Raw genomic sequence first — 14,939 nt, forward strand, 5'->3', positions numbered from 1 at the left:
GTTTTATTCTCTCTCTCTTTTTTTTTTTTAAGCTCTCTTTATTCCCACAGTTTGCCCTTGTGTGGAGATAAACTGAGAAGTCCCAGAGCCAACTCTGTCAAACTCGGTCTAAAACCGTTTGAGTACACTAGACAAAATTCCCTTCTCATAACAAAAATAGAGGCAGAATACCAACAATCATATCTTGGTGATGCTTAATGAGCCCTTTCGGATCCTTGACAATATACCACTAATATGGTGCTTTGCGTCCTTTGAAACAAACCAGAGTAGAGAGTCCCAGAAATAGTAACACAAAAGTGAGGCCTCTCACTGACGCCCTCACGTCAACGCAACAAGTTCTCTCTGTACGAGCGGGTCTACAGTTTCCTCCCATGCACTTCCACAGCAATTACAACTGTGGACTTTAAAAATCTGGAATTTTCACATACACACACACACACACAAACACAAACACAAACACAAACACCAGCACCTTGGCACAGGAACCACGGTGCAAAATGTGCTGGTGTTTAGTGTGGGAGGGGGGAGACGAAACCAGAGATGAAAAGTGAGGCGAGTGTACGAGTAATTGCCTGCTCCGGAGACACGTGGAGCCTGTCTGGAGAAGAGATACTGGGCCGGGGTGAGGTGGTGCTGGTGGAGGTATGTCATCAATTTGAGCTTGGCCCTTATGTTTCAAAATAAAGACGAAACACCTCGCTTTGATCTCTGCGGCCTGTTCAGCAGACGCTCCGCTGAGATAACCATCCACACCATTTACTGTAATCTTAGCCTTAAAAAGAGACGAGCAAGAGGCTTAAAAAAAAGGGCTTTACGCAACCGGGATCTGACGCTGCAGAGAGGAAGGCACGTTGTAAAAGAGCATACCTGTGTGATTCACTGTAAGTATTTCAGGGGGGGTTTGTTGATTAAGAAAAAAAGTTTGTGTCTGGGATAAACTGGGCGACAGATGCATGCAGAGGAATTTTGTATGAACAGTGAAGCAGCTAGGAGGCTGCGAGTGAGCGCCTCAGGGGTGCGGGACGTGCTGAGGCCTGCTGCTTGATAAAGATGAGCCCTGCATACAGCCAGCTGTGCCGCACACAGGACTGCAGGAATGAGGGCACCATGAATGGCTTTCTCTGTGCGACATTGACTGCAGCACTCAGCAGAGATGGGGAATGGTCAGAGGTCTCTGCCGCGGACACGCAGCAATGAGTGTGTGCAAGAGAGAGAGAGAGAGAGAGAAAGTGTGTGTGTATGTGTGTGTGTGTACACTGAGAAATTACTCAGGAATGTGAGGAGACATGCCAAAGACAAAGAATTTGAGTCGTATTCAAAGGAACCGTACTCTCCTCACCCTCCGAAGAAATATCACAATCCCATCAAAAGGCCAGGCCCGAGAGCCACGCTGTATGGAACTAATGGAAGTCTTGTGCGGTGGCTTAAGTCAGATGGAGGAGTTTAATTGATGAAATTAGATGCTTCTTTTTTTTTTTTTTTTTCTGCAGATGAACTTTCCTTCCAGCAACAAGAGAGGAAATTAATAGCAGCTGATTTCGCCCCTCTGTTTTATACCTTCAAGAGATCTTTTAGTGAAGAACACACCAATACGTATTCATTTTTTTTAAACATCTCATCATCAGGTGACTTTAAAAAAAAGGATTTATTTATAGATTTATATCTCAAAAATCTTTCCATACACTTAAATTCACACATTCTTTACGCTCTATTTCGGTTTAATTCTAACTCAACACAGGAATACGCACGTTGGTGGCAAAGGATGAGCTGGAGAGGAAATCTCAAATTAGCATTCAGCCACATGTGAAACCACAGACATCGACATCCAACTCAGACACAGCTACGACTTAATAAATACTTTACAAAAATAATGCAGGCTTTGTACAATGAAGGTCCGCCTCAGAGACACAAAGGACACAGTTAAATTACAGGGCTAAATTAATGACATTTTCTTAAAAAATAAAATAAAATGTGCATGCTAAATAAACATACTCACAAGCTTACATGAAGACCTGCATACTGTGAATCACAAATTGTGTTTGGGCACCTCAAAACCTTCCTGAGGGATTTTAAAACTCTACAAACTCGCACATAAAGCATCTATGCAAACACTATCTGGAAGGACATTTCTGTAATATAAATTTCCCTTTTAAAAATCTGAAGTTAGTTTTCCCTTTAGTGACCAAAAAGGTACAGTTTGCAAGAAAACGACTGGCAAAATTACAGAAGCCTGTTGAGGAAAAAAAAAAAAAAAAAGAAAAGAAAGAAAAAGCAACCTTTCTGCACCCGGTTTTGATTAAGTTGTAAAAGTTCCATGTGAGCAAGTATGGGTTGCGACTCTGTTAGATTTGAATTCCTCTTGGTTCAAAAGAGCAGTAAGTCTTTCCTCAGAGCCTAAAAGTTCATGTGTTACTTGACCTAAAAGAGCATAACAATGGTTTCAGCGCCATTTTTGAGGTTTAGCAGGGTATTTAAGCAGTGTGTCGTTTCTTTCCTGTTAGAATTCCCTTGCCTCTTCAAACTGTTTGTAGTAGTCCTCGTCCTGAGGGTTGTCTGGACACTTCTGCCCGTTGTTCGGTGGCCTGGCCTGGTTGTAGCGGCTCCAGTCTCCTTTGCAGATGATCCATGGCAGAATGTCCACCTTGTAGTGCAGGTCGGCCGAGAACTCTGTGCTGATGAGGTTGGGCGTGCCGGCCCCTTTGCCGCGTGTGATGAGCTTCATGCTGTCGTCGTAGCAGCAGTGCTGCGCCGCCAGCGTGGTCGACTCCAGGGTCAGCATGGACCTGATGCAGTAGCGGGCTGTGGGCTTGTAGATCTCCAGCTTCTCCTTCGGCCCGCTGGCGTCTTTCCAGCGGAAATCTCGGCGTGTGAGGGGGTCGTGCACGTCTGCCGTGCTGTAGGCCACCTCGGTCGGGTAGGAGCAAGGGCAGCTGGGTAGGTCGTTTGCCACCTTGGTCATGTACTTCTTCAAGAAATCGCTTTTGCAGTTCATCCACCTCTCGCAGCTGTCTGTGTCTGGAAGAAATGAAGACATTATTAAATGCCACAGCTCTGTCATAGCCATTCGACACCAAAACCGCAAGTGTGAGAAATTGTAATATGAAGGTGTGTTTTCACTGAGTTTATTAAGTCTCGACAGACAAAGAGAGCCCAGGGAGCATCATACTGTGCTGCTCCTGCCCTGCTGCACATTTCCTTCCCCGCGCTGTAATGGAGCACACCGCATGGAGCAGGAATGCTCAGCGCAGGAGCACTGCTGCCAGATGGATGCCACCGCCTTTGATAGTATAAGAACATATGAATGAGGGATAGTCTGGAGAAAGGCAAACTCTTACCAACACCAAAGAGCTCTGTGGCATTGAACTCATCTGTTCCAGCTAACAGGCTCACTTCAGTGGCTGCTGTCTTGAAGGCATCCTCAATACCTTTAGGGAGATGAATGCATAGTGAAAGGATCCAAAGGCACAAACACACAGGCTTAAAATACATGTATGCATACCGATCATGGCCATCTTTACTGATGCAGATTTTTTTCCTTAGTTATTTTTTTGCACCTGTTACAGTAAAACAATTGCTTACCGGGACAGTTGGGCATGTCACATGTTCTGGACTCAGTGGCTGTGCAGGCATAACCACAGGACCTGGTTCTCTTCTGGTTGCCATTTCCACAAGTGACACTGCAGGCCGACCAGTTACTCCAGTCCCCTTCTCCGTCAATGTAGTCTTGAATCAGACACAAAGGAAGAAGGATTCTCAGCTTTGATGCCACAAAATTGATATAGTAAGGTCTGTTTCCATAGATTACGAAAAAATGGGAAAATGAGAGCTCAATGCAGATTCCATGCTAGAATTTGCTGTCCCCTTATTATAACTTAACCTTTTGAAGACTAAGTTCCCCATGTGAGATCAATTCCTAATCCTCGAACCATGTCCTCACTGTCACACTGGAGTCTCAAAGAATGAAGGAAAGAAAGTGCATACACAATTAACTAAAGGCAGATCTGGTGAATCACGAAGTTTAGATCATATTCGCCAGTTTCTAAGATAAATTTGTGAAGTAACCAAATGGTATTTATGTGATTTCAAAAAAGTGCCACCACAGATCCAGGAGACAAATTACAAACACAATCTTTTTCTCTGCTGGTTAAGCACCCCCCCAAAAAAAACTATGGCACCATTCTTCATTCTCCATTCATGATGCAGAGGTTTGAAAATAGAATTTGAAATGGCAAGAAATCCTCTTCAACCCTAATAATGATTGAGTACATAAATGTATAAATGGAGGCAGTTAGTCAAAGGCTCGACCACCACCTCGCTGCTCCACCACCACTGCCCAAGCTGTTGCCGTACCGCACGCATGCACACACATATTGAAAGCCGCACTCCATCAATGAGAAGAATTAATGTGGGCATTTTGGGATGGAAGTATTTCTGGCTTGGCTCCAACTCCTCCTACACACCCCCCACTGCCATCTGCCCCTCATTATGAGCATTTGTATGAATACAGGCCAGATAGCCATCTACCACTGCTCCCCTCCCTTCTCCAAAAGCATATTAGGAAATCTTGATAATAACCTGCACTCAGACCACAGATGAAACCGCCCCGCGTGTTATCATCGGCCCATGATGGGTGACCTTCTCTGGCTTTCCACAATGATTATTAGGCTTAAAACCAAGACCATAATGATGATAAAATATTTCCTTGTCCATTAGTGGGGTATGAAATAAGGGATAAATGAGGGCTGACCACAGTGATAAGCCAGAACCATTAAGCGTGGGCTCTGGTTTGCACAAGTTTTTTTTTTTATAAAATATCCATTCTAACCACTATAGCGCAAGTGAATAAATTGAAAATTTCCACAGCACAAGCATTCCTGTTCAACCATGTTGGTTTGGGCATGCTACGACATGGTCCACACGCATACAGTACGACAGTGAGTGTAAATTCTTTCAGAGCAGATTTATCTGTGGGGTTACTTTTGGAGGGTGCTGTGAGAACTGTGAGGAAGCCTTAACAGGACTTTTGGCTCCATTCCTGTTGCTAAACTTTGATGTAGCGAGGCGTTTAAACTGTGTCACGTAGCGAGCTCCACAACACAGAGGAATCCATCTCATAAAAGCGTGTTAAAGGCTTCAATCAGGGGCTCCCAAAGGCTTGCCCGGGATGACTGCACTTATTATGGTGACAGCTTAAATCAGCAAATCTGTAAATTACAGATTCCACATCAGACCATGGCCATCTGTGGAAAACGTCGGGGACCGGCACTCAAATAAGTGCTTGTGGATGCAGCTCTATATTCTGCTAAGTGCATTCATTTCCTCGCAAACACACGCACTGCCTCCTGTCAGTCTCACCATATTCAGCTTGAGCTTTGCTGCCCCTCCTGTCCCAGTCCTCCGGTGGCCTGAGGAAGTTGCTGTCCTCTGTGTTGCCCCCGTAGGACCGATCATGCTCCTCCGTCTGATGGGTGGAGGAAGAGGAGGTGGATGAAGACGTGTGGGGCCACCAGTTTCTCCAGTTGGGAGAAGCCCAGCTGGGCTTGCTCTCCTTGCGGAGGCCTTTTTCTGGCTCGTGGCCCTCCAGCCCGTCCACAACTTCAATGGTCACCTGTGTCAAGAGAAACCAAGTTTAAGTTGACACTCTTGGATCTGGTGCAGTGGAGGGGCACTGTCTGATACCCCTGGCCTTGCACATAATACCCCCCCCCCCCCCTGTCCAAACACATGTGCTTTCCAGATGAGGGGGGAACACCACCCCTGCCCCACAGTCACCCTCCCACCTCTCGGGCTCTCTCCACCTAAACACAGAGTTCAAAGGGCTACTCAGCCTCCTCCAGACCATGAAAGCCAGATGAATCCCAGGATCAAAGACACCCCCCCACCCTCCCACCCACCTCCTGCCCTGCTCCCCACACCCTCGCGCCCTCGTTCAATTGGTTGCTTTACTCTCTTCCCACATCTTGAGATGTTAATACACTTTGTTCGTGTTCAAATTTTGCAGTGATGGCCTCAGAAATGGAAAGACCCCCTTTTTTATACGGATTAGACAGGAGGATGATTTAAACATGGCAGCGGTTACTCAACCATCTGCATCACTGAGGGCCCTTATGGGCAAAGGCTCGCCACACATTTACATAAGCTGCCGTCTGTCTTCCTGCACATGAGTTAGTGGTAGTGGCACATTTCTGGTTAGCGTCTGCCTTTCAGCTGTCATTATGATTGACATGAGGCTTCAGTGTCTATCTTAAGCTTCACTACCAGCCAGGAAGTGTGACCAGGGGGTGGGAAGGAGGATGGGAGGGGAGAAAAAGGGGGTAGTGATGTGCACCAAACTATTCTCATTAGTTCCTGTTTGCTCTTCCTGGCTTCTGTGCTTGAGTAGTCATGTCCTCAGAGAGCTAAAGCTTCAAAGTGCACTGACAGGTGCAGAGACACACATGGTCACCTGTATGTTGGGATTCTGTCCATTGATGTCGGCTTTGGAGAGATCTGGAAAATTGTGCAGATCTAGGAGGAAAGCACCGGGACTATCTTTGTGGACATTGCTGCCTTGCGGCCAGGGGAACGTCGCAGGCCGATGCCCCAACCGGTGTTCTGGACCAGACCGCCGATCTTCATGAGCCAGTTTTGCCGAGGAGCTGCTTTTAGCATTTATGTTGTTCTGCTGAGGAGAGAAAAAAAAGTGGTGTTAACTCCATGCAAATCAAAAAAGTTTAATTCTCTTAACAGTGAATGAATGTGAAAACTCCTAGGCATGAGCAGAGTGTGCACCCTTTGCAAAATTAGATTGATCTCTCTTGCTGACAGAGGTTCACATGGCCTTGACCTTTGTCATAAATCCTGCAGGCAGCAGAGTCTTTGCCCCTCAAAGCTCAAAAAGACAGAGTCGCCCATACTGTGGGACAAAACATCTCGCTGTGTTCCGTGCCTCTGTCTGTTCCCACCAAACTATAATCTATCTTAAACCAGTGTCCCGGCTAGACTGTATATTGTTTTTCCATTTTTAACTGACACGGACTACTCTGCAGCTTTACCATAGCAAAATGGTGTGGACATATATAGCATGTGCTGGTGCTCGCTGGAAGAAAAAAGCCCTGCAAGACACATGGTTTTCCTGCACTGGGGCTATACTGAGAAAACCTAAGCAAACATTGCAAAATAATTACATCTGCCTTCTTGTAGACAGAAAAACATTTGGTCTTCTGACAGGGGTGCTGTAAATCCGTCCCGCAAGGACAGTCGAGGCATATGTCCCGATCAGGTATGCACGGACGGAACAATTATTCCTCAATTGGACAGCCAAAAGTAGTCAGCAATCATCCATTCTGGGGGTGGCAGAAAATAAGATCAAAGAAAGCCATCAATCATGATCCTTGTTTTCTTTTTTCACGTCCCATTTCTTCCTCCCCAGTGTTTTCGCGGCCGGGCCTGAGGCCTGAGAATATGGCAGCAGGGCTGTACGGTTGCGGTGGCCAGTCACAGACAAAGTGTCAGCTCAGCCACATTGTGGCGGGTATAAAAGCCCCCAGTGGAGCTGTTTGTGTCCAGCCAAGGTGCACTCTCGGGCAATATAGACGCTGTAAATGGAGCCGCACAGCCAGAGAGGCAGGGTTATAAATGTACATGTAGCTTGTATTGGAACAGCAGAGGCAGAGGAGGTCGTACACAAACACTTCTGTATCCATTTGCTTTTCTTAATTAACAGCTATAGACGAGATTTAGGTAATATGACGGATTAAAGTGAATTTAAAAAAAGCCATAATTGCAAATGATTACACAGCGGGTGAGAAGAACTGTTTTTGGTTCTGAACTTTACCACTGAATAAGAAGAGGAGGGAATTTCTACTGTAGATAAGGGATGGGTTGGATGAGTTTGTAATTATCATAATTTTTGTTGCAAATCACACAAATTGAGGGAAAACGTGATTCCAGATATAACCACGAAAGTCTACAGGCTCAGAAAGAAAAGTGCTTAAAAAGAATCAAACATCATTTTCACAAAGCAGTTTGTGTATCAGTTATCAACCCTTCATGTGAACATCACAGGAGCCTCTTTGGTTCTATCACAAGGACTCAGGCTTTGTGATAACAACCTTTGATGGATCAAGTCTCCAGATATCACTGATGGGCTGTAATTAGGCTCCGCTGAGGGAGAAAAAGCCCAGCAGACCACTAACAGGTTTAAATATCTGTAAACAAAGTCAGCTGCTGTGGTTCATCTCAAGTGGGAGCTCTGATGAATTAAACTAGAATTTAACGGAATAAAACAGTTTTCTCTTCAGTCTCGACATGAATTTTCCCAGGACCAAATTGTATTATGTATTTCATTGAGGACTTGCAGGTTGAGATCATTTAGGAGCCATCTGTCAATACCTATTGACGTATTTAAACATTTTCAAGATCAAATATCAACTCAGAAAAACTAAGAAAAAGTAGAAAAATTTAAATAAACCAGAGTGATTCTGCAGCTTTAACTTTGACTTCTTCTTTTAGTGTCCTTTAGTATCCCTAAAAAACCTTTAGTTGAACTCAAAACGTGCACTGATTAAAAGGGTTTATGAGACATTTTGATAATGAAATGCAGATCCTCCCAAAACACCAACAAAATTAACTCTGACTTCTCTCTTTTTCTGCTCCGTTCTTTCAGTTTAGCTCAGAAAATGATCATTTCAATCTTGTGTCAAAAAATAGGATATCATATGTATTTTCCAGGTGTTTTGAAGATATATTGGAACTTCAACAGAGCATATTTTGTTGATTTTTCTATTAAAAGTTTTTTTATTTTATTTTTTTTTACTTTGTGGTAACCGTTTATGCCTCCACTCACTTTAAAATCGATCTCAAACAAGCCATATTTTTTTATTCAGCATTTGTGACTAAACTGAACCCAAACAAACTTTGAAGAGCCTTTTTGACACCACACAACATGGGTCCTGCAGACATAATTAGGCAGGTCTTTTCATTTTATGTTGTCCTCGCTGTTGAGGTCACTCCAGACCGACCATGAGCAGTTTGACATGTGTTCTCTGTCACCTGTAAAAACTGCACAGCTTACACCCTGAGTCAGTTCAGGCAATGTCAAATTGCTTTCATGAATGTGCTCAAATAACAGTTGCCAAAACCAGTCCCATTCTTTACTTAAGTAGAGGTCCAGATACTTGTGTAAAAAAAATATAAAAAAATGTCTTTGGTGAGAGTAAAACTACAGATTCAACTTCTTTAGGAGTGAAAGTAAGAAATATAGGCTTCAAAATGTACCCAACTTTATTGACACTTTCAGCCCTTTTCAGGGAATAACTATTAACTGTTGTAAGAATAATGCTATGTTTGTCAGTGTTAGCTTCATTACCAATGACATCGATTGAGATTAAACTTGTATCATAATTTTAGATGTAATTTGATCTTTATTATCAATAATTGCTACCATCACAAGCTTCGATCCTTTTGTTGTAGCTCTGAATGTCCTCTGTAAAGGTTAAAATAAGTAATGTACTATATAGGAATATAAGGAGGAGAAAGTTCAGATGTTTATGTAAAGAGGAAACATAAAAACAAGTAAAAAAAAAAATCTACTTGAGCGCAGCAATGGAGTACAGATACTTCATTGCTTACCAACCTTAGTTGAAATGAGTGAAAACTCTCCATGTGTACTCAGTTTGATGCCAACAGAGGCTGATTTTCCAACTGCAGATACATCAAACTCATATCTGGTACTGTACGTAATCCTAAATATGTGATTAAAGTAGGAAAATGAAATCACTTGTCAGATGTAGAAATCCAAGTGGCTTTACACCGCAAACCCTGCCATTTCACTAAACCTACATTTTAATCTGGAAGCCATGGCGATGTTTTGAAGTTTCTGACTGTGTCTGTTTTTGTTTTGATCCGATTTTTAGCAACACTTTGGAGGAGAAACACGAGACTTGGAACTCAAATCACAGGCCATTTATGTTTCGTATTATGTGGACTTTGGTAAATTGACTTTGCTTATGTAGGGATTTTACCACAGTTGCAGCACACTTTGTGTAAATGAGTGTGATGAATCGTGCACACAGCTGCAGTGCAAGGTGCTTGCATACTATGAAATCTGGGGCGTTAGGATGTACCAACTGAGCCACAGGTGTGTGGTGCAGTCTTAATTCCTGCTACTGTAGACAGAAACACCTCTCTATCTCACTTTTCAAAATAGTCCTCAGAGGAGTGTGGCACACAGGCTAATGAGCGGAATATGCTGATTTCTGTGATGTTAACAGGACTGAAACTCAGCATGGGAGCAAACTAATTTAAATCTTCAAAATTCAGCTGTCTCCCTTTGATCCCAAGCTCCTTTACTGCAGTTCCCATAACCCATTCGAGACCCCCCCCCCCCCCCCCCCGGCCCAACAAGAAACTTGTTATAGTTTGTAGATCAGAAGTGGCACACCCGTCCTCAGTAGATAAATAAACATTTGCGTACCCCCAGTATAAGGCATGTGACAGGCAAAGGATGATTTTTCTCTCCCACCCACATGAGTGTTGCGCTGAAAAGCATCTGGCACAATGTGGACTGCCTTCATTTCCTGCCAGCCTCCCCGGGGGGACGGACCCCTGAGTTGCTCCCAATTGAAAATAGAGTCATGCCCCTTTAAGCAGCCCTCACAAAGTGAGAAAGGGGGAAGCGGGAAAAGAAGAAGAGATACTGTGAGGAGGGGGTGGGGTGGGGTGGCTTGTGTTCATTCATGGCTTTTGGTTTTGGGTTTGGTGGTGTGTGTGTGTGTGTGTGTGTGTGTGTGTGTGTGTGTGTGTGTGTGTGTGTGTGTGTGTGTGTGTGTGTGTGTGTGTGTGTGTGTGTGTGTGTGTGTGTGTGTGTCATGCCATGCGGGGATGAGATGCAAATACGGTCTAGAAAATCACAATCCTCTGTAAAGTGTCAGCAGTTGTGTTGTGTGTCATCATTAAATATTTTATTACACTGACACAGTGGCTGACTGCCCTCCTGAATGAAGCTCCCACCAAAGACTGCCCTCTCTCTCTCTCTCTCTCTCTCTCTCTCTCTCTCTCTCTCTCTCTCTCCTCCCTCCCTCCACTTCAGGTGCACAGAGCTGCATCCTGTCGTTTGTGTTCCCCTGAATGGCTTTTTAAATATGACACCTTGGGATGACAATACACCCCCTGGCCCGTGACAAGCACGACTGAAACATGACATCACCGTCTTCAGTGAAGGGTTAGTGAAGCGTAAATGCACATCATCAGAGCATTCATGAGCAAAAAAAAAAGAAAAACTATTGAAGACCTTTCTTTGACTCCGTCACGAGCCAGAATCCTCTTGTAAATTTGAGTTTTTGACAAAAAGGATGTCAGAGTTTAAATAGGAGGCATGTGTTCAGTATTTCTTCACTCTGAGAAACTCCCTGCCGTTCCTCATCCTGCTCATCCTATCCGACATTTGGCTGGGTGACAAATATTCGATAAATTCCTGGAATATTTCTCCAGCTTTGCATGGCCTCATATCCAACAATACTGTTGCATAGAGGTATAGAGTGCTGGCAGTGATAGTCGAAGATAAAAGAAATTACTACTCACCATCCTCTGATGGAGTGAAAAATTCTTTCCATTCATCTCTCACAAGCCCTGATAAAGCATTTACACAAGCAAGCCTTTCCACTGGGCATAAATACCCATTTATCACTGGCAGAAGAAGTATTTCAGTAGCAAGCTAAATATACTTCAAAAAGCAGCTGAGTGATGCTTTACACCCTCGAAAAAAGCCTGTTGATCCCAGGCCCGTCCTAACCCTCGGGTCCGGATTTGGGTTCAGCTGGAGTCAGTGTGCTTTATGCTGATGTTAAAAAGAGCAGTTAAACCATTAAAAGTGTGCTTAAGTGGTGTCATGTTGACAAATGTCTCCCCTGTGAATCTTTGTGAAGGCACAATCATGACTGGAACATGAACCATCACGAAAGCACATTTCCACTGCTGACCATCAATCCGTTCTGATCATTTGGCATGATCTTGCAGGATCAGATAAAAACATTAAGGGCCTGATCTTGAGGAAGCACTGAAGACATGTTTATGTCCCCACTCTTCTGCCATCACGCTCTAAGAATGGTGGTAGTGACGGAGGGGGCAGCTCCAGGGGTTCGGCTCTGACCCCGCTGCCTTATCAAATGAAGGCTGGGGTGACAGTGATGAGCCCATGATGACAGAGAAGTGCCTGTGGGCACCATTTAACTCGAGACAATAGGGAGGTGTGTGTCTTGTGAGAGGGGGGGATGACCTCTGACCCTGCCTCATCTCCTTATGCCCTTCTGGCTCACCACAGTTCCCGGGGGACACCTTTGGGAGATCCATCCATGTGTCAATCTCCACAGACTCACAGGAACCCTCCCTCAGGGTATGGATGCTCCATTATACCTGGGTTCATGTCAGCACTTTATCAAACCCATCTGTGACTAGATGAGATGCCATCAGATATCACATTTCCAGAGCGACTTCCTGACTCACCTCTGTCAGCGCTGCGTCCTGGTCCAGGCTCACGGTTACGTTCCCTTGGGGCAGCGGGTTGCTCCGCAGGACAGTGATGTGCAAGGTGAGGAGAAGGAGTCCGAGGAGAAGCAGCAGCTCCGCCGCCAGCCGCACCATCCTCTTGACGCGGCCGCTCTTAGGAGCCTGCGTTGCGGCCGGAGCTCCGACTCCGCCTCCTCCCGGTGCACAGACTCCGATCTCCGGATCCGCCGGGGACGAGGAGCCGCAACACCACTTCGGAGCCACTTCGGGAATCAGAATGGCAAAAAATGAAGGGAAACGGATCGGAGCTGGGCAACCGAACAATCACAAAAACTGATGTAGTTTGCTGACTTTGTTTCCCCTTTTTCTAAAAATGTGTTACTATACAAATAAATATGTATCCGCTCCAAGTTATTATGATAAAGTTTGATGAAAGCCGAATGTGACTGAGCGCAGAACTGCAGGTATGGGAGCGCACTGGACTCTGCAGGCGGATCCAGCGTGCAGCATTGACACTCTCCGCTTGTTGCGCCCTCTTCAAATCTTCAAATCTCAGGAAAGTTGCAGCCCTGTGTTGTCCCGAAGTGTCCCCGCCACATTCGCAGCCCCCACGCCGCACTTTTTCCTCCACGTCCACCTTCACCCGCTTTTACGCATCTCTGCTTTTGTCCACATTCTGTGCGTTCCCAGTGCCACTAAAATTTAAAGAAGGGGGTAAAATAAATAAATAAAGCAGTTACAGGTATTTAAAAATAGATTCCCCCCCCCCCCCCTTAGTTAAAGCTTCACGATGGAGGTCAAGCGGCTTCAAAAACAGTATTCATCCATTGCTGGTGTGGATTTGTGCGCCCGTGGAAACGAAGGCTCTGGAGAGTCCTGCCGGAGGAAGAAAGTCAAACCATTTCAGGCTCCAGCTCCAGCCAGACACACGCTGTTCTTGTTGTGTGCGCTCCTGAGGTGGTTTTATACTAGACGCCCCTGTGCAGGCTCCCTCCCCCTGATTAACTCTTTCGTTCCTCTCCAACGGTCCCCGAACACACTCAAGTCCCACCAGACGCATCTCTGAAACGCAACAGTCACAAAGTAGAATTAAATTTGAGGGACGCCTGAGGGTGGCTAAAATGAAGGTTGCAACTGATTTATCTTCAATAACTAGGCCACAAAGTGGAAACAAGCGTTTCAGTTATTACTGCTTCTATTAGCAAAGTTCCTTGTTTCTCTTTACTAAATATGCTGCGCTTCATTTTCAGCGGTCAACTTTAATAGTAGGGCTGAGTGGTGTAGTGGTTAACACTCTCCATGCGTGGGATTTCAACCCGGTCTAAAAAAAAAAATGCATATAGAGGTTAATTATTCGTGGAGCGTGCCTGTAAATCTGTGTTTATATGTGTATAGGTACATCGTTTACTCCAACATCCGACTTTTTAATGCAGTTAGTCCATCAAGACGAAGTGTCCTTGGTGGTTCCCGGGGACGCACCGGGGGGCACACCGGGGACGACAGCGGCGCGTCGCAGCTCAGACACCCGTGGGCGCCGCGGCGGGGGTCTCCCTCTCTCCTTGCCTCTCATGTGTAAAGGCGCAGTCTGCTCGTCACGTGAAACGGAAGGTGCGGTAACACTTCACTTAAGTTAGACAAATGGTGCGTAATGTGATTAGACTTATCGTCCTCTTCAAAGGGCAGGTCGCTGTGTCAAACCAGGCACCAAGCAGGGACCCAGTTCCTGCGTACGGGTGGGTGACAGAGAGGAGGAAGTCACACACCCAGGATCATTTGTTTGCTGTTGATGTCTCAGTATAGTTTGGGCACAAATTAAAGGATAAAACTGCCAATGAAGAGGAACGTCTCCTACTGCACACAGTCCCAGACTGGACTACTTAAGTCAACTAATATTTGGACTAATTTATGTTATTTTTCACAAACTTCCATGTTGGGAGATGAGACAAAATAAGAGAAATCCGGGGGAAAAAAAAGTGTAGTTTAAAAAGCAGATGCTGGAAATAATATAAATTTGAACAAAAGAAAAAGCTAAAACAAACTAAGGTTTAGAAAAAAAACTAACTAGAATGTCCTTTTAACCATCTCACATGCATTTTTATAATAAATGGTTATTAGCTTTCTCTTCAAAAGCATACATTGAACATCCTTCAACAAATGTCATTCATTGCTTATATATTTTCCTTCAAATATATTTACGGTAAAAACTCTGGAGCTCTGGCCTCCAACGATCATTCACTACTTGGTTTGTAGCTAAAAGTGGTGGCTTGAGGGAACCTTTGAATTTATTGAGTTTCATCCAACATTTACCCCTACTGTTATCCAGCGTGAGTGAGTTTACAGAGTTTATCAGTTTCACCGACGCAGGACAGTCGACACATTTTAGAAACACATTTATTTGATTACTTTTGTCCAGTCCGCTGGTGACTTCCCAAGAAAATACAAATGATTCAGCA

At 44.8% G+C, this 14,939-nt stretch overlaps 1 protein-coding gene across 2 annotated transcripts; it reads right to left on the reverse strand.

Moving 5' to 3' along the window:
* Positions 1-1,492: 1,492 nt before the first annotated feature.
* Positions 1,493-13,402, reverse strand: ism1 (isthmin 1). Of its 2 annotated transcripts, none has more exons than XM_080481510.1 (7): positions 12,838-13,402; positions 12,484-12,749; positions 6,446-6,661; positions 5,356-5,608; positions 3,580-3,723; positions 3,336-3,425; positions 1,493-3,015 (listed from the first exon to the last, which is right to left on the reverse strand). In XM_080481510.1, coding segments are annotated over exons 1-7 (1,488 nt in total). In that variant the 5' UTR covers positions 12,839-13,402; the 3' UTR covers positions 1,493-2,497. The 2 variants fall into 2 exon arrangements, with proteins under 2 accessions (XP_080337636.1, XP_080337635.1); XM_080481509.1 differs by having other exon boundaries at positions 6,446-6,664.
* Positions 13,403-14,939: the final 1,537 nt, after the last annotated feature.

Source organism: Lipophrys pholis (genome assembly GCF_963383615.2).
Source record: "Lipophrys pholis genome assembly, chromosome: 15".
Classification (NCBI taxonomy): Eukaryota; Metazoa; Chordata; class Actinopteri; order Blenniiformes; family Blenniidae; genus Lipophrys; species Lipophrys pholis.